The sequence below is a fragment of the Podarcis vaucheri genome (assembly GCF_965113315.1).
Source record: "Podarcis vaucheri genome assembly, chromosome: 1".
In the NCBI taxonomy this organism is placed as follows: domain Eukaryota; kingdom Metazoa; phylum Chordata; class Lepidosauria; order Squamata; family Lacertidae; genus Podarcis; species Podarcis vaucheri.
In genome coordinates, this window is record NC_138759.1 from 49,696,849 (window position 1) to 49,712,004 (window position 15,156).

At 44.9% G+C, this 15,156-nt stretch overlaps 1 protein-coding gene across 1 annotated transcript; it reads left to right on the top strand.

Annotated features, from left to right (window-relative positions):
- Positions 1-5,894: 5,894 nt before the first annotated feature.
- Positions 5,895-11,234, top strand: ZFP36L1 (ZFP36 ring finger protein like 1). Its single transcript, XM_082226626.1, has 2 exons — positions 5,895-6,119; positions 8,615-11,234. Exons 1-2 carry the CDS (start codon positions 6,063-6,065, stop codon positions 9,566-9,568), a joined length of 1,011 nt encoding a protein of 336 aa, XP_082082752.1. The 5' UTR covers positions 5,895-6,062; the 3' UTR covers positions 9,569-11,234.
- Positions 11,235-15,156: the final 3,922 nt, after the last annotated feature.

Here is a 15,156-nt window from a genome sequence, read left to right on the forward strand (position 1 = left end):
TCAGGTTGTGCAACTGTAGCTGGTTGGGAGGTCTTCCAAAATAAACCCACTTGCCACAAAAATCAATTTTTTTGCAATAAAGAAAGTGAAGAGGGAATGCACTGAAAAGTGTGGGATAACGTTTCCTTGACACAAAAGATTTGTCCACACATCCTCTTGTCCCCTGCCTCGAAAGCAGGGGTCCAAGAGGTTTTCCACTTGTCCCATACTTTCAAGGCATGGGTCCGAGTGGTTTTTCATTCGTTCAACTGCTTTCCCCTGGGAAAACCTGCTGTTTACCACTGAATCGGAACAAACATCAATCTGCAGAAAAACTGCTTGACGTTTGTTTCGATTCAGCAGTAAACAGTGGGCTTTTCCAGGGGAATGCAGTGGGACAAGCAGATGTGTAGACGAGCCCCATGTCATGTAACCTCCCTGGAAACAAATCAGGGTGAATGCTCAATAAACAGGTGGTCTGGAAAAGCCCTACAAGTTCTATTGTGACATAGAATACATTAAAAGCCACTATGCTGGGCCCATGTGATGCATTAAACTAAGGTATCCACATGTTTCCACCTGTGGGGTAAACAGCAGCTGGGAGTGTTGATTTTAATTGGGAAAACAGTGGACTGTGGTCCCAGGCCAGTTTCTTCCCCTCCAGTGGTTTTACACACACACACACACACACACACACACACTATCCTGACTGTGGATATCCCTTATGGTGACAGGTTGTGCTCTCATGTGTATTCCTGTTCCATTAAGATATGCCTGGTCAGATCAGCCTGCTAGTACCTAGACACAAAGCCTTGTGGGACTACAAATGTATCCCTGGGAAATCATTGCAGCAAATCATACGAAATGTTTTTAAAATAGTAAATATAATTTGACTAACCTATTAAGATCGAATGTGACTGGTTCATCATTCTTGTGTATACACACAATATTCATTTTAGTGAGATTTAGTTAGCCACATTATACCTGGTCAGGTAATCTGTCCATCTAGTTTATTATCTCCTCAGAGTCCAGGCAGAGGCCTTTTCAAACCTTCTGCTACTTTACAGTGGTACCTTGGGTTACAGACGCTTCAGGTTACAGACTCCGCTAACCCAGAAATAGTACCTCGGGTTAAGAACTTTGCTTCAGGATGAGAACAGAAATCACGCGGCGGTGGCAGCAGGAGGCCCCATTAGCTAAAGTGGTACCTCAGGTTAAGAATAGTTTCAGGTTAAGAACAGACCTCCAGAACGAATTAAGTTCTTAACCTGAGGTACCACTATATATCATCCTAGAAGCAAGGCTCTGGGAGCTTTGCCAGCAAGCAGCTTTGCCTTTTTTTGTTGCCCTGCCCTCTTATTCTAAACTGATCTTGACAGGCAGAGATAGGCCAATAAAAACCTAGGCTCAAATCGTTTTAGTGGTGAAGTAATTATCTGTTCCAGCTTCCTCCTTTGAATTTAGCAACTGTTGGAAAGTCCCTGCAACGATAGCTCTACACTAATGATTAAAATAGCTTATAATTATATATTAAAAAGGTTCTGAGCCCAAGAACAAGCATGGGGCACAGGGCCACAAAAGAAGAAGAAGAAGAGTTTGGATTTGATATCCCGCCTTTCACTCCCCTTAAGGAGTCTCAAAGCGGCTAACATTCTCCTTTCCCTTCCTCCCCCACAACAAAGACTCTGTGAGGTGAGTGGGGCTGAGAGACTTCAGAGAAGTGTGACTAGCCCAAGGTCACCCAGCAGCTGCATGTGGCGGAGCGGAGAAGCGAACCCGGTCCACCAGATTACGAGTCTACCGCTCTTAACCACGACACCACAATGGCAGAAGAGAACCTGCTCCAGTTGTTCCATTTACTCTCACTTTCAGCAACAGAATACAGCAGCTTTTAAAAAAAAGAAGAAAACTGGTTGTCTCTTTAAATACAGGAAACGTGCGTTGCTCACATTCTTTGCTCTCTCTCTCATATTTTGGTTATCTTTGGCTGATCAGCGAGGTTAAGGGAAAGGGAAGATGAGTTTCAAGCCGTGTTTCCGAAGTAGCACAGGCGGCAATGAATATACGTATACGAAGAGTGACTCATGTTGGCTGTCTACACTTGTAAGCAGTGCCGTGCCAATGCCCGTTCACATGAGTTGGCATAAGAACATAAAAGGAGCCCGCTGGGTCAGGCCAATGGCCCATCTAGCCCAGTATCCTGTTCTCAGTGTGGCCAACCAAATGCCACTATGGTTGTAGTGCAGGTGGAAGGAGACTGTGAGCACACTTCAGAAACATGCTGAGTGTGTCCTCCAGTTGTGTTCACATAAGTAACTGGTTATGTCAGATGGTTAACCAGAGGCCTGTTAGATGTTGTTAGACTACAACTCCCATCAGCCCCAGCCAACAAGCTCAATGATCAGGGATGATGGGAATTGTAATCCAACATCTAGAGGGCCAGAGTTTCTCCATCTGTGGTTTACGTATAAACAGTAGCATCTATGTTCCTTAGAACTTAATCTGTTCCAGGAGTCCATTTGACTCCCCAAACCATTTGAAAACCAAGACATGGCTTCCAAGTGGTTGCAGGAGCTTCCTGCACTAAATCGGAAGCCGTGGAAGCTGCGTTGGATGCTTGACTTCTGAAAAACGTTTGCAAACCAGAACACTTACTTCCGGGTTTGCTGCATTTGGGAGCCGATTTGTTCCAGAGCCAAGCCGTTCTGAGTACCAAGGTACCACTGTATTGTGATTATGCAGCATTAATTTAGCCAAGCTATGAGTATGGGAGCCCCTCCCCCCAATACTTATCCTATGGGGGCCACAAGAAAATATGAAGCATCCAAGGAAGAGCCACAAACAATTGCAAAAATAAACTGAGGCGGCAGGGAGATGTGGCGGTGTGTAGAATTTGACCGAGGCACATTTGTTGGAATCCCTATTTGCTTAATTTCAAATCTGTACCATTACCACAGCTGAGGCCTCTTGGAAGTTTAGCACATTTTGCAAGCCAGAGCTAACTCACAAGGAAAATCCATAGCATTCATTCCGATTTACTTCTGAGTAAAGTTTTTGTTTTAAGGTTTGAGCGCAAGTTTGTAAAACAGAGTTGAGCGGCCATCTGTCATGAATGGATTCTTTAGTTTGAGTTTCCTGGGTTGGACTATGTTGTGTACTGAATTGAATAGGAAACAAAATGCAGCAGTCTGATTGGTCCTAGAACAATGCAGCAGTATGATTGATCCGCAGGAGCCACCCAATCCAGCTCCAGGTGGAAGTGAATCCACAACCTGCTTGGCCTACAGGAGAATCCCAGAATTAGCCAATCACGTGCAGCCTATTGTGCAAATAATGTATATAAAGCAGATATATACATGTATATATGTATATAAAGCCACTATGAGCTGAATAAAGAGCATGAAATCCACGCTCGACTCCGAGTATATTTCAGACTAGATGTCCCTTCGGGCTCCCTTTCCAACTGTATGATTCTATGAACACGTAGGCTTCACATTCAAGCTGCAGGCGCGGGAAGGGCTGCTCCTTTTCGGGATTTACGCGCCACACGTGGTAAGCTCCTTCCGCCTCTCGGGCCTCTCCGCACTTCCGGAGGCGGCCATGGTGAGGAGGAGCTTGCCATTGCGCTCCCCAAAAGGGAGGAGCCACTTCCGCGTCCTTCTCGGCTCGCCTCCTTCCCTCCCCATTCGAGCAGTTTCCATCGCTTGCGAGATTTCCCGGACAAAAGGCTTAAAGCGCGGGGGTGAAAGGTGGTAGCCCTGCAGCAATGGCCATTGTTCACGCCACCCACACAGTTTCTTCCTCCTTCCCGCCTCGTTCCCTTGTCATCTGGCAACTGGGTGTTATTGGGAGGGAGGGAGGGAGCAAAAGTTTCGGAAAGAGTCCCGTTTCCCTTGGGAGAAGCGGGGCAGCGCGCAAACGCCAAAATGAGCAAACATCCTCTTGCTAACTAGTAACACGTTTCGAGTTATTTAAGTGAGAGCGGAGCGCGGGTTATTTCCTACAGCAGAGTCTTGCCAGTTTTCCACAAAACGGAAAAAAGGAGTAACGCAGGGAGGGAGGGACTGCGAGTCAACACGAAGCGACTCAGCTTGTAAAAATGCAAAGGCGGCGGAGGCGGCAGCAGCAGGGCGCTGTTAAAAATGGAGGCAATCAATTTCAATCAAAGCAGGCAGCTGCGAGCCTGCCCAAACTGGAAGGCTCTTCGGAGTTGGAAATCGCAGCTACAGCCCGTACAATCTAAAAGGAGCTTCAAATGTTCCCGGGGAGGTTGGGGGGAGGGGGGAGAAAAGAGGAAGGAAAACGGGGGAGAGAGATCTGCAAAGCCTCGCTCCGAGAGCAAGTGGCCTCGTTGCGCCGCAGTGGAAAATGCACGGGAGGCGCGCTCTTTCATAACTGCCCCTGCATTTTGAACTGTGGTGCCATAAACATCTGAGGGCTTGTGTGGGTGACCCTTTGCTGTAACATGAGCACATGGAAATAGGAAGGGGGGGGAGGAAATAGTGGTATTTCCACTTCACTCTAACCTTCTGTTCCACAACTTAAGGGCAGCGAGAGAACTGATTTAAACTTTAATCGCCTTTCCTTCCCAGATGCAAATCGTAGAGTTCGGCTGAGAGTCACGTTCCAATGCATGTGCCTTTTTCCTAAGCGGAATCCCGCCAAAAGAAAAAAACGGAGGGCACTAGCATTTGAGTGAATTGGGAAACCATCTGCTAAATAATTAAAAGAAATGGGGGCGGGAACAAAGGCAGAAAGATGAAAGCGGTACCACTGTAGAAAGCTCGTCGTTCAAAACATCCCCTCCCCCAATTTGTAGTTTCTCAAGCGTGCAAGACAGAGAAAGAGCCTTTTATAAGACCTTTCTGAAAAGCCGGTCGCCCTTGCAGAAACAATTCGCCAGTGTTGGGATCCAAATCAGTAGCTGAAAACTACCGCAATCGGGTCTGTAAAAAGAACAAAAACGAGGATTCTGTCGAACAGAAATCTCTGAGCTGAGCAAATACCACTAATTCACTATTCTAAATCCAGTGTTGTAAAAAGAAGTAGGGCGCGCACTCCTTGTCCCTTACTGATGATTTAGTTTTAAATTCATTCTCCGCGAGGAACAACTTTTGCAAGTTCTTAATTTTAGACTCCAGCCTTACGCACGCTTACGCGGAAGCCAATCCTTTTTTTAAAAACAGAGCTTATTTCCAAGTAAATGTGCCTCAGATCACACAGCCTTGCCCTACTCAGCTCACACAGAAATGAGCCCAGCTCGGGATTTCCTTCCGAGTAACGTAGTCATAAGGTTTCAACTGCCCGAGACTAGCAAATATACTTCCCTTTACTTGTGCGCGCTCGGTGTGAAAAGAAAGTCTAAAGTTGACTCCCAAGTTTTTGCTTTTGTTTCCCTCTAAACAACATGGAGGAATGGAGGAAATGAAATCGCGAAGACGGGCACTGTAACAGCGCCCCAGAAAGCTGCTTCAAAGAAAGACAAAAAGAAACGGGGCTGAGAGCAAGGAAATTTTGCAAGGAAACAGTTTGATCCCGCCTTTAAGGAAGGAGAAGGGAGGGCAGGCCGGAGTGGTTGAAGTGAATAGCGTCACATGTTGCATTCAAGTCCTGACAAAAGAGTCTTATCGAGTCCTCCCCCCGTTTTCTAATTAGAGGTAACTTGCACAAACACTGTACTTCTAAAAAAAATCCCCCCTTTTAAAAATAACAGAGATCGCCTTTAAAAAGACCCTCCTCCCCCTTTTCGCCCTTCTTGAAAGTTTTTCGCCCTCCTTGAAAGTTTTTATAGGTTTGACCGCATGGGTGATTCAGACTCTACGTCAGTCATCTTCCCTCCGCCTTCTTCCTCATTTAAATGAATTTGGAGCTCCTCCCACGGGGTAAGGTCTGAAACTTTATAAATTGAGCTTTACGCAAAACTCTTCTGGAAGGAGAGAGAAGGGAGAATTGCTGGAGCTGGAGGGGGCTAGAGGAGTACCCAGGGAAACTGGAGGCTGTGCCTTACAACACTGTGATTCATTTTATTTTTCTATTCTAATATACTTATTCCACGTCTTCGCCCCTCCTTTTGGTAGCTGAAGATGTCTACAGCCCTCGTGTCTCCAACCATCTTCGAGCTGAGTGAAGTTTTATGCAAAGTAAGTTGTAGCCCCTATTATCTCTTAAAACTTCTTAAGGGAATGGTCTCTCACTCTGCATCTGTCACCAGCCCCCCCCCCCCCACGTCCCGTTTTTGCTCCAGTATTCAGCGTTTTAGGAGCCTAAAGTTTTGCTGGGTGTTGCGTGTTTTTAAGCAACGCAAAGTTTTGTTTGGGAGTTGGTCAGGAGCCTTGGAAGTTATTTAGGCTGCAATTCTGAGCACGCTTACCTGGGGGTAAGCTTCATTAAACTTAATTGGGCTTACTTCTAAGTAGGCATACTTTAGATTGCTTTGTTAGGGAGATTTGCCTAGGAAGAAGTTAAGGTAGGTTATTGCGCCAAATCTAGTAAAATGCTGTTTAGGGTACTGTCACAAACTAGCCTTCTTCGCTTCCCGTGTTTTTGACTTTGTTGGACTCTCTTTGGCTTTTCTTCCGTTTTTTCAAGAGTTTCAAATTTGGGTGCCTTCTCGAAGAAACTTGTTAGATGTTTTCAGTGACTTGCTGGGATTGCATTCCGAAATGGTTGCCATGCAGTTTGCCCTCTTGCTTTTTGGCTCAAGTTTACAACGGCTGGTCCTTACTCCTTACTGAAGATTGAAAGCCATTCAAATGTATGAAAGCTTGTTTTTAACGCGTGCAGAAGTGACTGGCCCTCTTATTTTCGTGAATTAGAAAGTGTGTTTAAGACGGCAGCCCCTTGTGGGAGTTGCCCTTCATCCTAGATTCTGTGCAGTACTTTGAACTAAGGCGTGCCGTGGTTCAGTTTAGACTTTTGCTCATGTTGTGGAATGTGAAATTTTAGCAACTTGTGCATAGGGAGCCGAAGGTCCCTATTGCATTTCTGATAGCAAAACCAACCTCCGGGGGTCACTGGAACTCTTAACGCGTGTCTTGGAAAGTTTCTTGCTTGCAATGACTTGCTCAGCCGCACGTCTAATTGCTTACTCGGGGTGGGGAAAGATGGCTGTGGCCACTTTTCCCCGCAAGTGGGATCTGTTGCTGTTTTTCACGTCTACTGGCTTCTCCTTGGTTGGAAAGGAGAAAATCGGGTGTGTGCGCGCGCGACTGGATGGAGATGTGGAACTGGGGCTTTTGCAAAAGAACGTTTGCAGGCAAGTCACCGGCCCTTCCCGCCTCTAGTTCTGCAGTTTGCTGCTTCTTACAGCCAGCAGTTTACCAGGCTTATCTCTCATTCCACTCACGCGGCTGCGTTTTTCTCTTTCAAGCGGCCTTATCTTTGCATACCCGAAGTCTTTGCCTGTATGCATTTCTCCTACGTTTATAACCAAGTTGGAGGAGAACTTGCTGGTGGGTGAGATCAGTGTTGTGGGAAAGTTAACAACTATAACTAGGTTGCAAAGCACTACTTCATTGAGAACAATGTCACATTGGAACTAGTACTGTAGTTTAAATTCTGAAGTTGCACAGCTGATTGTGCTTTTTCATGGACCCCTCATAACTTCCAAAACGGAGCAAACCTGGGTGTTGGTTTTCCACTTACCATTAAGTGTGTTGAATATGGATGCACAACAATGACTTTTTAAAAAAAGTCTCATAGAGTAAACATAAACCTGACCAAGTCTTGCCTTTTACCAAGCATGTCTCCTTCTTTGATGCTTTCAAGCAGTTTAAAACTGAAGCTGCAGACTCTTCTTTGCTGCCAAATGGCAAATTGCAAAGGAATCCTCTTGCGGTTATGGGTGAATTTTGCCATGGATCACATGAAATGCAATTCCTGTGCAGGAGGTGGAGCAAGAGGGATGGGATTAATTTAGATTAGTAACTAGCATGTTTCCCAAAGTCTCACGCCTCTTTTCAACTTGAGTCTTACACACTTCCCCCACCACAGATTATTTTTTTTACTCCAGAGTGGGATGTGTTGTGTATAGCAATATTATTATTAATTATTATTATTATTTGTTTGCCTGTATTCACTTCTCTCCCTCCTCCTCCATCCTTTCATACTGGAAGGGGCATGGGAGTAGGGGTTGAAGAACGTGCTCAGAAATTTGGGAGTAACTAGGTTAGGCCTTTAAGGCATAAATTGCATAGTGGAAGTATTGAATCCATGCCTAGCTTGGAAAGGAACATGCTTGGGGGATGTGACTGCTTAAGGAATAGTTGGATAGGCCTTTGCCTAGGGCAGTGAAACAACATGTATTTCATTGTGGCATTATGCTTGGATGGAACAAATGAACCTGAAGCAAAAGCTGTTGTATAGCAGCATTGTTTACTGTGCCGCTTTGGAAGTATTTTGACATACTGTATAGCTGTTCCCTGATAGAAAGAGGCTCATCTTTTAGATTGTGCCTTTCATTTTCCTTGACCCAACCTGTGGTGCAGAACAGAGTCTGGGGGCTTTGGGAGAGCCTGTTATGCACATAAAGAAACTGGGAGGGAGGTATAGATGCCAGGTTTTAGGCTGCATCTTGCTGAAAGGTTCTTGAGGAAGTTGGGTTGTTGACTGGCCTCTCCTTTTCCCCCCGCTATAGAGTAACAAGATGCTGAACTACAGCCCTTCTGGTGTCGGAGGGTGTCTCTTGGACAGAAAGGCAGTGGGAACCCCAGCTGGAGGGGGTTTCCCCAGGAGGCACTCGGTCACCTTGCCCAACTCCAAGTTCCACCAGGCCCATCTTCTCAGCAGCCTCAAGGGGGAGCCAGCCCCAACTCTCGGGCCCAGGGAGAATCGCTTTCGGGACCGCTCCTTCTCTGAAGGTGGCGAGCGCTTACTGCAGCAGAAGCAGCCTGGTGGACAAGTCAACTCGAGTCGCTACAAGACGGAGCTATGCCGCCCCTTCGAGGAGAACGGGGCCTGCAAATACGGAGACAAGTGCCAGTTCGCCCACGGCATCCACGAGCTGCGAAGCCTGACCCGCCACCCCAAGTACAAGACGGAGCTCTGCCGCACTTTCCACACCATTGGCTTCTGCCCTTACGGGCCTCGCTGCCATTTCATCCACAACGCTGAGGAGCGCCGCGCTGTAGCCAGCGGCCGAGATCCTGCCATGGCCGACAGACCCCGCCTCCAGCACAGCTTCAGCTTCGCAGGCTTCCCAAGTGCCATTGCTGCCAACGGGCTGCTGGACAGCCCTACTTCCATAACCCCTCCGCCCATCATGAGTGCTGACGACCTCCTGGGCTCTCCTACTCTGCCTGACTGTGCCAGCAACCCCTTCACCTTCTCCAGCCAGGAGCTGACCAATCTCTTTGCTCCCAGCATGGGGGTGCAGATGCCTGGTGGGGGTTCGCCCACTGCTTTTCTCCTCAGACCCATGTCGGAGTCCCCCAACATGTTTGACTCGCCTCCAAGTCCTCAGGACTCTCTCTCCGACCAGGAAGGCTACCTGAGCAGCTCAAGCAGCAGCCACAGCGGCTCTGACTCGCCCATCCTGGACACCTCGAGACGCCTCCCCATCTTCAGCAGACTCTCCATCTCTGACGAGTAACCTGGTGTTGCCTCTCGGCCTCTTCTAGCCTCTCTTCTTACAATTTTAAGCTTGTAATCTCTCTCCTTCCCACCTCAGCCCCCACCCCCAAATCTTCTTAACATCTCTGGGTTAGATGTTAATGCAAAGATAGTCCACTTGCCTAAAGTCCACCCACTGGCTGAAACCACAAGTGCCAAAATTACAGCAAAAAGTGATAATCGTTTACAAATGTAGTGCCTTTTTTTAACATGTTCACTGTGACTATATTACCTCTCCAGCTGCAGAGGGCACCAGCAGCCTCCACAGAGCTCTGTGCATTTCCAGATGTGCAGGGAATATCCGGAACCAGCAGCTCCTATCACTGGCCATGATGCAGAATCTTCTTTCTTTCCCCGCCCCCTTTCTCTAGCCAGTATTTTGTAGACATATGGCATGTGGACGCCTGTTAACATCCAACCCTTACCACCTTTTAAAGACTAACCTTGCCTGAATCTACTCAGGTCAGCCAGAAGAACAGCTGAGAATGGACAGTAGCTGTCACATGCATGGGACTTGGTGACTGGAGAGGGAAGCCAGATGGACAATGAAAGACTTGCTTTTGGTGCTACAAGTTCCCCGTGTGTACATGTGACACCTTCAAAAGCGAAACAAAAAAAAAATGGGGGGGTGTGTCTTAACGGTGTTCATTCCACACATGCAAGTTCTGTGTAAACAAAGTTCCAGTAGTCATAGCTTTAATGGTTTTGCTCTAGATTACAATAGACCTATCCATAGAGCACTCACGCCAAGCTTTTTATTTTTATTTTCCTGGGTTTTTAATTTTGTATAACTTCAGAAATTGGAGAGCAAATTTTGCTTGTCACTGCACAACAATATAAAGCTTATTTAACTTATCAAAACGTATTTATTGCTGAAACCTATGCTTTTTTGTTAATTTTGTTCATATTTATCTGGATGAATTCATAGAATATATTCTTTTATGTTTAAATTATGATCTTCCATATTAATCTTAAGATTGTGAAGTCTTTTTCTTTCCCCCTTCCCCACAGTTTAATATATTATACTACAATGACATTTTTTGTAACTTTACACTTTTTTGGTTATTTTATTTTTAAAAAATGAAAAATTAATTTAAAAAAAATGCAACAGCTGTGTTTGGATTATTTATTTTAGATCGTTCCCCTTTTTGTGTCAGACTGCAAATTGAGTTTAATGTGCTTCTTTGCCTCTATGCCCCAACAAGGCCTTTCCTGGATGGGATGAAATTCTGGCCACATTGCTGTCATTGAAGGCTTCGTCAATGACTTCAGTAGGGTCACGATTTCACTTCTGGCCTCAAGAATGTATACGCACAAGCTGTGCTGTGAGACGATAAAATGGAAGACTGCTTGCTTCCTTTTTTGTAAGTACTTAAAGGAAAAAAAGTCTACCCTCTGGTTTCAAGTGCCTATCAAAAGACATTCCAAATGCAGTTTGTCTTTGCATTTCTGTATTCCAAGAATGGAGTGTTTCCTCATTTAAGGTAAACTTTACTGGCACAAAGAACACATTGAATGTAATTTTTCCCATTACTGTTCACTACATTGCCTTTTTTCTTTCTTCCTTTGTGTGAGTTTATTTAAAGAATCTTTTGTAACGACTGTTTGCAGTTTAAATCAATAAACCCCAAGTGTTTTTTCAAGAATTCGATAGTGAAATTGGTTTTCCTTGCAGAAAAGTTCAATAACTCTTCAGAATGAGGTCCAGTCTTGACAAATCCTCTTGCACCAGAATAGAAGTTAATTTGCACAAGAACTTCTGACTTTCCTTGTGATCTATAAGTGATTAGGCTGGGCTAATATTTATGCATCTTATCTTTGGCGTGCACTTCTGCTCTTCTTAGATGGGCTGTTTTTATATAAAATAAAAAAATTCCTTCCAGTAGCATCTTAGAGATCAACTAAGTTTGTTATTGGTATGAGCTTTTGTGTGCATGCACATTTCTTCAGATACAACTTCTGAAGTATGCATGCACACGAAAGCGCATACCAATAACGAACTTAGTTGGTCTCTAAGGTGCTACTGGAAGGAATTTTTTTATTTTGTTTTGACTACAGCAGACCAACATGGCTACCTACCTATTATCTATTTTTATATAGTAAGTTATTAAATAAATACTGCTTCAGGGATTCAAACATGTTTAATTCCTGCTTTGAGAGCATATTGTGTTGGCCAGAAGAAAACAGAAAAGTATTGTCAAAATGCCAAATAGTTCATCAAATAGCAGAGTGAATGCATTGGGTGGTTTGCCGTCTAATCTGAACTTTATCTTGAGCTTCCAGGAATTGTTGAAAGCATGTCATTGCCCTCATACACTTCCTTTATGTGCCAAATGTTCAAGAGCCCCCAAGAACCTCTCTCCATCTGCCTCTACACAAACACAACTCCATTATTTGTTCATTTTGCTAAATAGGAGTACCAAGCTTATTGGCACCTTGTGACAATTTCTCAAATGTCTCAGGCAAGAAAAAAATGGTTTCTTAATGCAACGCATGCGCACACATTCTTCCAAACTGCTGGATTTGTCTTGCAAGCCTCTGGGATTTAGTAGTCCCAGTGTCACCGTGCAATAACAAAGGGACAATCCAGAGCTAAAGAACAGGGTGGGGGTGGGGACTGCTTCAAAAAATGTTAATGGGAAACAAAAGTGAAAGGAACACAAACCAAACATAGAATCATAGAGTTGGAATAGACCACAAGGGCCATCGAGTCCAACCCCCTGCCAAGCAGGAAACCCCATCAGAGCACTCCTGACATATGGTTGTCAAGCCTCTGCTTAAAGACCTCCAAAGTAGGAGACTCCACCACACTCCTTGGCAGCAAATTCCACTGTCGAACAGCTCTTACTGTCAGGAAGTTCTTCCTAATGTTTAGGTGGAATCTTCTTTCTTGTAGTTTGGATCCATTGCTCCGTGTCTGCTTCTCTGGAGCAGCAGAAAACAACCTTTCTCCCTCCTCTATATGACATCCTTTTATATATTTGAACATGGCTATCATATCACCCCTTAACCTCCTCTTCTCCAGGCTAAACATGCCCAGCTCCCTTAGCCGTTCCTCATAAGGCATCGTTTCCAGGCCTTTGACCATTTTGGTTGCCCTCCTCTGGACACGTTCCAGTTTGTCAGTGTCCTTCTTGAATTGTGGTGCCCAGAACTGGACACAGTACTCCAGGTGAGGTCTGACCAGAGCAGAATACAGTGGCACTATTACTTCCCTTGATCTAGATGCTATACTCCTATTGATGCAGCCCAGAATTGCATTGGCTTTTCTAGCTGCCGCGTCACACATGGTGCTCCTGCACTCTCAGCCCTTCAACAGTAGGATCTGGAAGAAGATGCTGCTTGTCTGAATTACCTTTATTATCTTGCAATAATAACAGTATTGTGGATTAGCACTGACTCCACTAGATACATGAACATTTTGGTTCAACTAGGAAACTCTAGTAGGGAGCAATGTTCCATCTTTGCAGAAAAAAATACTACTGTGGCAACCTAAAAAACAACACAGGTAAATTGCAGAGGCTTTCATAAGAATCAGAATTGTAGAGTCGGAAGGGATCCTAAGGATCATCTAGTCCAAGTCCCTGCAATGCAGAACTATGCAGCTGTCCCATATGGAAATCGAACCTGCAACCTTGGCATTATCAGCACCACACCGTAACCAGCTGCTCATTTTTTCAGATGCAGAGCTCCAGAGCTCATTTTTTCAGATGCAAGAAGTGTTGCCCACTATTGGCTAGGGGAGGGTCAAAGAATTTAAGAGGCACAGTTGGACTCTTACGCCTGTGATAGACTTAAGCGCACCTCTTGCATTTCATGGCTTCTTTACAATTTTGTGAATAGAGTAATGGCAAGTAACTGAGTCACCCAGGAAGTTTCATGGTCAAGTAAGGATTTGAAGTTGCGTCTCCCCAGTCATGGTCCAGCTCCAAAGAGGCCAGAGGAGAAGAAGGATGACCAAGACAGCTGATTATGAAAAAGAAGGGCTTGTTAGAAAGGGTGCTGTGAAACAACAGGACCCCCCAGCACCTAAAATGGACAAAGAATGTGTGCTGCTATTAGTGGATGGGCTGAAGAGTCTGAATCTCCCTGAATGACTAATGTGAAAGGATTTGGAAGATGGAATGTAGGTTGAAAAGTAAAGATCTGATTAAAAGATAATGGATGCCCAGAGCTGAAGAAAGTAGAGCTTTCATTGTGCCTAAAGACAGGAAAGCGTCCAGGAAGCAAACGGGCTTTTGTGGGTCTTTGAGTCAAGGGACATCAGGTTACTTTTGCAGATTTGCATAGCAAGAAGAAACATGCTAGCTGTGACTTCTATAGTTACTACAATACAGTGGCCTGGTGGCATTTAGGAAGCAGAAGCACGTGCCTCCAACATTTATCCGATGAAAAGAGGGCCATCCTAGTCAATTATTATTATTATTATTATTATTATTATTATTATTATTCCCCACCGATCTGACTTCCCTATGCAGGGCTGCCTTCAGATGTCTTCTAAAGGTAGTATACTTACTTATCTCCTTAGCTCAGGTCACATAGCTCTACACGTTCCAAAAATTTTCAGATGAAAATAGGGTTGTCCTAAGGGACAGCAGGGCATTATTGGATCAAATCAGAAACTGGGACAGCTTTTGTAAAGCCAGGACTGTCCCTGGAAAATGGGGACATTTGGAGAGGTACTGAGAGGTGAACTGAATTTCACCTATAGGCTGAACTAAACAGTAAGACCTAGTCTGCTTCTAATATAAAGCATTTCACATTTAAAAGGTAAGTGAAAAGGTTTAGGCTGAATTCAAGCGAAACCAGCATCTTGAGGAAATTTTAGTAAATAGGCCTTTGACTTGCCTGGTATCATAACATGATGATCTTCCCACTGTGGTTGTCTTCCAACACAAGAAGGGATGTGTGCTGCAATAAACTTGGATTTTCAAAAATAACAGCTGATATGTAGAAGAAGCTTAAAAGGAAAGGGGACAAAGCTGATTCTGATAAGTCCTTTCTGTCAAGGCAAGATAGAACAAATGTAGCCTTTTAGAAGCTATTTGGATCAAATAGGGAAGGGGCCACCATTTCTCTGCATGTGAAAAGCCATAGCACATGAACTTCCAAATGTAGCTAATGGTGTATATGTAGGAATTGGATTAGCAAGAGAATCTTGCTTGAAATAAGTTAGGGAGTCTGGGGGGAAACACATTTCTCAACTCTTCCCTTCAAACACTCCTTGAAATGCTGGCTGCAGGTTCCATGTAAGAAGGAAGAAAAGTTCTGTTAAGGTTGTGCTGTTCCCTTCGTTAAGGGGGAGTGCTGGTTCACCCCATGCATGACAACAAAAAAGGCAGATCCTGGGACTTGGTGGAAGACTTATGCCCACCCACATGCTTTGTTGGTGTTTGCTGCTGCAGATTGCAATGGAGAAAGGTATTTACTTGCACTGCATTTCAATGTCTTAAAAGGCCTGCTGTAAACCAGATCATTAGGGGATTGCATTACCCAAGAGCATACCCCTCAACTGTCCCATTTTAAGCGGGACATCCCGGACTTACAGAGGCCACCCTGGCTTCTGGC